General features: G+C 57.3%; 1 protein-coding gene across 1 annotated transcript; it reads left to right on the top strand.

The window, feature by feature from the left end:
- The first annotated feature begins 321 nt into the window (after positions 1 to 321).
- LOC121160233 (orthopedia homeobox) lies at positions 322 to 6,732 on the top strand. The gene is made up of 3 exons (XM_040985878.1): positions 322 to 501; positions 1,652 to 2,061; positions 6,199 to 6,732. Exons 1-3 carry the CDS (start codon positions 465 to 467, stop codon positions 6,727 to 6,729), a joined length of 978 nt encoding a protein of 325 aa, XP_040841812.1. The 5' UTR covers positions 322 to 464; the 3' UTR covers positions 6,730 to 6,732.
- The last annotated feature ends 1,368 nt before the right edge of the window (positions 6,733 to 8,100 follow it).

Genomic DNA, 8,100 nt, shown 5'->3' with positions numbered 1-8,100 from the left:
AGGGCAAGGTGCGGGGCAGGGAAGCCGGGCCTGTACCACCTGACAGGGGCGCATCTCTGGCCAAGGTCTGGAGCCGCAGCCCTGGGCCTGGCCGTGGCGGCCACTGCTACCCAAGCCGCAGCTCGGGGCTGGAGCTGCGAGGGCTGCGGCCGCCTCCTCCTCCTCCTCCTCCTCCGGGCGGGCGGAGCGGGGGCCGCGGCGGGCGCTGACATTTGCAGGCTGCCGTCCTGATTGGTCCCCTCGCCAAGCTGCTCACGGGTTCATTCAACTGTTAAGCACCTCCCCGTCTCTCTAAAGGACATTATAATGCAAGAAGCCCCCTTTTTAACCACAAACCGAATTTTCTTTCATTTAGGTGATCTATATATATCTATATCGTATAGCTTATAGCTTATATCTATTTTAAATAACTTAAAGCCGCTAAAATTTGGGGGGGAACAGCTTTCGCCCTGGAGCGGTGCGCGATGCTTTCTCACGCCGACCTTCTGGATGCCAGGCTAGGTGAGTGCGCGCCTCGCCCGGACGGCCAGCAGAAGCCGGCGCAGGAAATTGTCAATTTGTTCCTTATTTTACCTTAATGCGCCCTAAATGGACTAATTTCTTTAAAAGTAATTGTGCTGCATTAAAGTTTAATTTGATTTAACATCGTCTTTTGAAAAAAATCTATGGAATATGTAGATCCAAAGAAAGGGCTAGGCGCACTGTTCTTCCTTGTTTTTCTTGTTTTTCGTCTTCCCCCTCCCCTTGGTTTATTTATTTATTTTTTTGAAAGTCGATCTGCCGCGGAGTAATTTGTTTGGAAGTGTTTCTCGGTCTCTTTCCCGTTGGCTAGCATTGGGGTTCATTTCCCCCTCTCTCCCCTTTTCCTCTTTCTCACCACCCCTCTCCCCCCTCCTCTACCTCCTCCAAAATCTGACTGATTTTGTTTGAAAACAAGAACCCAGCTCCGAGGAGAAGCCCCAGCCCGCTAGCACCTGCTCCGGAGTGCACCTGCTGAGCGGGGCTTCCCGGCCTCTGCGAGGGCCTGGGGTCGCCCATGGCGGGGAGGGACCGACGCACCTGGGTCCCTGTGGAAGGAAAAGCCGGATTCTCTGCAGTCCGGTTGCCGGTTGTGTCCCAGCCCTTTCCCCTCTGCTGCTTGTGGGTCGCCGGCTGCAGGGTTTCTGACTGGGGAACCTTCCCTGATGGATGAGAAGCCATTTCCCAAACACTTTCTGTGATTTGAGGGGGAGGTGGCGCTGCTTTGGGTTGACTTCGGGGGTGGGAGAACCGGAGCTTTATTCCTCTCCAGCCACGAGCGGGCCGAGCCTCCGCAGGTGCGGCCGCGGCCCGGCAGAGGTTTGCTTTTCAGACTTCCCTCCCCGCTCTGGGTCCACACACCTGGGCGCAGGGGAGACAGGCTTTATTGTTGGGCTCCGGTGGGTTGTTTCTTTACCGCGAGTGAAGAGTGAGCAGCGCTTTAGCGGGTAGCGTGGGGGAATCGCTGCGCACCAGGGTGCCCAGGGCCGCGCGTCCCGCCCGCCTGCTGTCTCAGCCCAGCGGCCGCGGGCCCAGCACAGTGGACGCGGAGGGGTCCCAGGACCCGGCCGACGCAAGCCCGACCCCCCGCACCGCCAGGAAAGTGGTGACCACCCTCCGCTTGCCTCCGCAGGTATGAAAGATGCCGCCGAGCTGCTGGGCCACCGGGAGGCGGTGAAGTGCAGGCTGGGCGTGGGGGGCTCCGACCCCGGGGGCCACCCGGGAGACCTGGCGCCCAGCTCTGACCCGGTCGAGGGAGCCACCCTACTGCCCGGGGAGGACATAGGCACGGTGGGCTCTGCCCCGGCCTCACTGGCCGTGAGCGCCAAAGACCCGGACAAGCAGCCGGGGCCCCAGGGCGGCCCGAACCCCAGCCAAGCCGGCCAGCAGCAGGGCCAGCAGAAGCAGAAGCGACACCGGACACGCTTCACCCCTGCGCAGCTCAACGAGCTGGAGAGGAGCTTTGCCAAAACGCACTACCCAGACATCTTCATGCGGGAGGAGCTGGCGCTGCGTATCGGGCTGACCGAGTCCAGAGTGCAGGTGCGCAGGGCGTGGGGCGCGAGGGGCGCGAGGGGCGTGAGGGCTGAGCCGGGCTGGGATCACGGCATCCCCGCCTGCGACCTCCTGGCCCGCACGGGTCGTCCCGTTGCCCACTTCTCTGCCTCCGGTTCCTGCCGAGTGCTCCCCGGAGCTCCTCGGCCTTAGCCCGCTGACAAGCACTCCCTCAGCCTGAGGAGTTTGTGTTCAGTGTTGGGCAGAAGGGAGACAAGGCTGCGGCAGTGGGCACCTTTTCCTGGCTTTCTTCTGCTCGCTGACGCTCGTGCCGCAAGAGGCGCAGGGCGCGGCCTATGGGAGCCAGCCTGCCGTTTACCTGTCAGTGTTAAATGAAGATTTCCCTAAAGAAACGGGTTAGGCGAGGTGCAGTTTCGTAGCTTCTCGGCCCTCCACGTTGTGCGAGGAAAAGAACCCAGGACTTGTGCGGGTGACCCCTCGGAAAGCCCAGGACCCCTGGTCTGCTCCGGGGGAGTGGCCGGCGCGGTCGAGAGCTGTCCAGGGTGCTGAACGCTCCTCGGCCTCCTGGCGCGCTGGCGGTTCTCCGCCTTCTCCGCTGCCCTTGGCCCTCGGTCTCAGGGTGTTCCTAATGCCAGTGCCTGGCACGTCTTTTTCCTTTCGGCATTTTAGTAGCAATCGAAACGGAAAACTCATGAGTCCATGAGTAAATGCAGTCATCAGAGGGTTGGAATGGTCAAATTAATAAAATAATGCCCAGGGGCTAACGTCGTGATTAACACTTATAAATTCAGGATAAGCCTGGTGGTTGTTGGGAAGATATGAAGCACAGGCCGCTGAAATGACACAGCAAAGACTGCTAATTGTTCAGTGCAATACAAATTTAAGTACATACAATCCTGTATTATAACACCCGTGTTACGTGTAGGCGGGATTTAGCGTATTTTCCCTCCACCTCTATTGAAATATGGGATTTTGTTCCAGTCTTTACAGAATGTAGAATTTCAGCATTTCCCTAATTATAATACCAGCTGTAAGCTCAGTCTTGTAGTTCTAAAATGTATATATTTGCTTTTTTGGGTCCCCAGAGGAATGCCATCTCTAAATTTTTGTTTTAAGGAGTAAAATTCTGCGTCTTAACTTAGATGTATTGGTAATTAGTTTAAATTAAAATAGAACTTATGAATCACAAATAATTGTACAACAGATTTTATGAAAAAAGGGAGCGAGGTCTAGTAAACGTTAGTAGGTCTCCAAAAGGTTAATGAGGGAAAGTCTTTTAATGGAAGAAGTTGTAAATGAAATAAAATATAAACCATGTAATAGAAAGTTATCTTCAAAAAGTACACAAAAGGCTATGCAGGAAGAAAGACAAAGTACTTTAACTGTTCTAGCAAAGATAATGACTTGAGGCTGCTGAGAAGCAATTTAATAGAATAGCAGTTTCAGTATTTTAAAAAATAATGTTCCATAGTTGAAAAAGTAATCAGATCAACATAGCCTTCTTAATTAACACTTCAAAATGATTAACATTATGTAACATAATGCAAAAATAATTTATGGAAAATGTATTTACTTCCCAATTCACTGTACCATTGTTCCTTGACCAAATTCAAATTAAATTGTAATTGGTTTATGTTCGTATAGGATGAGTACTTCATAGTTTCTTTGTAGTTAACAGATTGCCATTCTGCTCAGTGTGGGCACTGCTCTGAGAGCGCTGCCAACCGTCCATCTGCTGCGCGTCCACTCAGGTCTGGACTAAGCTAGCTGGCGGACGGGAATAGATCAGTTCTCCGTGTTTATTAAAGCACTCTGCTCACACGGAGGCCAGTCCCATGTCTGATTTCGCTTCCCTTTTCTGGCTAGTGTAATAAAACCATTCCTTTTATAGCATGCCATTATTAGAAACCAATTTCAGAATTATTTATAACCTGGAATGGCTTATTAAGCAGCAATGCGAGAATCATGCAAATTACGCGATCAAACGCAATATAATAAGCATAATCATTAGTCTCTAGCACGGATTAATTAACTTTCAATATTTTATTTACATAAAAACCAAATCAGTGAAATAACTTCTGCACAGTCGGGCTTGCCTTTCAATATTTTATACGAACAAAAATAATGTGCTGTAATCCCAGTGACCGTGTCCCCCCCAACGGCCCTGTCACCTGCCACATCTTAATAGGGGACAAGCTGAGAGTATTTTCTAGTTTTCTAATGGAATGAGAAATTGCATTTTCTTCCTCTCCCAGCACTATTAAAGTGTAATGAATTCGGCCCCGAGTTCACGGCTGGCTGGTCGAAATGAACCTGCGATCCACGCGCTAACACAGTTCCCCAGATTTCCGCCCAAACCTCCACATTAATCATGTTCTGGATCCCAATGAGATCTTCATAAAGCGCTTGCTTGGACGGCTGGGGGGACAGTAATACCCCTCTCTGCAGCCGCTCCTGCTTCGGAGCCGTTTCCAGCAGGGGCGTCAAACGGCTTGTAGATTTTAAAGCGCACTTAGAGTACATCTCTATTACCGGCACAGCGGACCCCACCACCGGAGCGGGTGTGGGGGGCACAGCCCTCCGTTAGCTTCTCACTCAGGAGCAAAGCTGCCCTGGCTCTGCAGTTGTATCCGCCTTCTGGAAATTTCCCTCAGGTCTCCCTTATGCTCTAGTTTTCAAGTGGAAGGGTTCGCATTTTTAAAAACATGCAACAGAGCTTGGCATGGAGGCGCGCAGACCCGGCCGATTTTGACTCCCTCCCCTCACCTCAGTCCCAGCTCCAGTAAACCATGAAACAAACAAATGCACTCAGCCCAGCCTAAAACATTGAGCGCGATTTCACGAGTATTCCTTTAATACGGAGTTCCCAACAGCTGCTCCCTTCAGCCCGTGCCTGAGCTCCAGCCGCGCACGGGTCGGTAGCCACCGCAGGTGTTCAAAACTGGCCCAGATTTGTGGGTTTTTAAAAAAGAGATTTAGAAATAACATCCAGGTGTGGCGTGGGAGGTGGGCGCCCTCGTCCAGCCCACCTAGCTGCAGGGGCTGCCTTTCCTCTTAGGGGTCTCTGGGCGAAGGCTGCCAGTACCCAGCCCCCTGCTGGGGTCCACTGCGCTCCCAGCTAGAGGCTGCAGCAGAATAGGGACAAAGCCGAGGTACCTCTGCGGGCCTTGGGGCGGCACCGGGTGGGAAGCAAGTTAAACACCTGGGGACTGGCAAGGTGGGAAGGGCAGCGCGGGGAGTCCTGGCTGCGGAGCGGACGCACGCGCTGCGGAGCGCGACCCGCATCTCCGTCCAGCAGGTGTGCAGGTCTGTCTATGGCCATGAGCGGGTGGGAGCCACAAACGTGTTGAGTCACTGGATGATGGTCAGACCGAGTGGATGGCCAAAAATTCTCAGGCTGTGCCCGACCAGTGTGTCGCCACTCGGAAAGACTCGCAAGACCCTGGCACATCACGCCCTGCAATGGTCGAGCTGACATCCCGCGGGCAGCTGCGGGCACCTTAGGCTGCAAGTCCCGAGACCTTGCGTATGAGGGGTCTTCAGACCCAGGACCGCAGCTCAGCGAGCAGGGGGCTTGTTTTATTATTTTTTTTCCACGAGTAGTGTATTTTATCCAAACCATTTTCCTGAGACATGCGCATGCGTAGGTCTAAGCAGTCACATTTGTTTCGTAAGACGTGTGAGCCTTAAACTTTTGGTCAAGATATTGGTTTTTAGTTTACCGAGGAGGCCCGTGACAGGACCCTCGTCCAGTGCTTCCTGGGGAGTAGACAAGGAGGCCCAGGGGTGGCAGGCTCAGACTCCCGCGCCCTGCTCGCTCCCGACAAAGGAACCCAGAGCGCGCTCGTCCACTGGGCATCCTGTGGGGGCCCGCGTCCCTCCTCCGGTGGCGGCGCTGGGGGTGGGGGCTCTGCCTTTGTCTCAAGGGTTCGAAGCCGGTGGAGCTGCGCGCACCGTGGGTTAGTGCCCACGCTGCGTGAGCAGCGCTGCGAGGCACACAGGTTCGTCGTGATGTGCGGCGGGGAGCCGCCCGTGCCGGGCACCTGGGCGTTGGTGCTGGCGGTGGTGGTGGGTGCCCACACGCGTGCTGGGCATGGCTGGCGTCCGGCGCGCCCTGCTGACCGCGCCCCGTGTATTTTTGTGTCCCGCCCCTGCCCGCTGCAGGTCTGGTTCCAGAACCGGCGCGCTAAGTGGAAGAAGCGCAAGAAGACAACCAACGTGTTCCGCGCGCCTGGCACGCTGCTGCCCACGCCGGGCCTGCCGCAGTTCCCCTCGGCCGCCGCAGCCGCCGCGGCCGCCATGGGCGACAGCCTGTGCTCCTTCCACGCCAACGACACGCGCTGGGCGGCGGCTGCCATGCCCGGTGTGTCGCAGCTGCCGCTGCCCCCCGCACTCGGCCGCCAGCAGGCCATGGCGCAGTCGCTGTCCCAGTGCAGCCTGGCGGCGGGACCGCCGCCCAACTCCATGGGGTTGTCCAACAGCCTGGCGGGCTCCAACGGCGCGGGGCTGCAGTCCCACCTGTACCAGCCTGCCTTCCCCGGCATGGTGCCCGCCTCCCTCCCCGGCCCCAGCAACGTCTCGGGCTCGCCCCAGCTCTGCAGCTCCCCGGACAGCAGCGATGTGTGGCGGGGCACGAGCATCGCCTCCCTGCGCCGCAAGGCGCTCGAGCACACAGTCTCCATGAGCTTTACCTAATGCACCTGCGTCCCCGCCCCGCGGGCCCCTGCCGCCCCCCGCCCCGCCCGGCCCGCACCCCGGCCCCGCCGCCTGCGCCCCTGCCCGCCGCCGCTGCCCGGCCCGCGGCCCGTGCCGCACGCTCCCCGCCCGCGCGCCCTCATCCTTCCCAGGGAGTCGACTCAGGACCTGAAATCCGACGCCAGCGGGGCCGCACCCAGGGCCAGAGTCCGCGAGGAGGCCGGGCGCCCGCTCCCCGCCGGCCCCAGCCCCATCCCTCGCGACCGCCCGGTCCGCAGCTCCCCCGCCGCCCCGCGGGCCGTGCAGGGCGCGGGGGAGCGCCCGCGCCGACTCGGGAGGAGCGTGCCGGGCGGCGTGCGGGGAGGCCGCCCCACTCCGCCCCGTGCCCGCCCGCCGGGTCGCCCGGGCCCCTCCGCATGCGCCGGCTGAGCCCACGCCCGGGGAGCGGGCGCGCTCCCCGAGAGGAACTCGTGGAATAGGATGTTTTGTGTAGATAACGCATTCTCGTTACATCCTGGTCAGTGTGTGGTATGTTCTGACTTCTGTCCGTGCTTCTTTATGAATTTGCTTTTCTTAATAAATGTTTGAGCTGACACAACAGCCTTCGCCTTCGCCTTGTCCCCTCGCGTTTGTGTAAACGGGAAATAAAAACCCGTGTCCACTCGGCTCCACGCAGGCCCCATGGACGTTTGGGGCAGGCCGGAGCTCCGGAGCCCGAGGGAGTCGGCTTGGCGGCGGCGGCGGCGCACGGCTGGCGGCGGGAGGGAGCGGAGCCCCGCGCGCACCTCGGGGTGCACCGCCACGGAGCGGACCCCCGGCGCCCTCGGGTCCCTCAAGGGGCTGCGTGCTGCATGAGGTGGTGGTCGTGCGGACGCCCCCGCCCGGGGCACTGTTTCCTGTAGGTCCAGTGGGCAGCGCGAGCAAGGCATGAGGGCCTCTGACCGACCACGGAGGCCTCCCAGTGCAGGGAGACAGAAAGTAGGAGAAAGTGGGCGTGGGGAAACGGATCCGCAGGGTTTCCCGGGTTCCCATCCTCTGGAGAGTATTTCTGATAGAACATTAAAATACTAAGATGTTCTTGGAATTCATCCTAGAATGGGAGTGGCGCCAGCCGCTGGAAAATACTTGGTTATACGGATCAGCATGTTCTCCCTGGCCTTCTGTCCTGGTTTTATTTTTTTAAGTTTGCAATCCTGCCTCGAGGATCCCAGTGTCCAGCGGTCAGCACAGATCCCAGGCTGCCTCCCCAGTGCGCAGGGAAGGGTGTTTACAGAATGCTAATTTTACAGCTGTTTTTATCCTGCTATAAACTATAACTTTATGATGTAGGATTGTAATAAAAGGATGCTAAATGGAACCTTTAAAAACAGT

This window comes from Ochotona curzoniae, unplaced genomic scaffold (assembly GCF_017591425.1).
Source record: "Ochotona curzoniae isolate NIBS_2020 unplaced genomic scaffold, NIBS_Ocur_1.0 contig_4501, whole genome shotgun sequence".
NCBI classification, from domain to species: domain Eukaryota; kingdom Metazoa; phylum Chordata; class Mammalia; order Lagomorpha; family Ochotonidae; genus Ochotona; species Ochotona curzoniae.
Note: the sequence above shows the minus strand (reverse complement) of the source record. Positions and strands in the feature narration are given on the sequence as shown.

Bases quoted from the DNA above. Each gene is read 5' to 3' on its own strand.
- LOC121160233 (XM_040985878.1), top strand. From the start codon at position 465: ATGCTTTCTCACGCCGACCTTCTGGATGCCAGGCTAG. The intron at 502-1,651 runs GTGAGTGCGCGC...TTGCCTCCGCAG, and splicing joins CCTTCTGGATGCCAGGCTAG to GTATGAAAGATGCCGCCGAG. The intron at 2,062-6,198 runs GTGCGCAGGGCG...TGCCCGCTGCAG, and splicing joins TGACCGAGTCCAGAGTGCAG to GTCTGGTTCCAGAACCGGCG.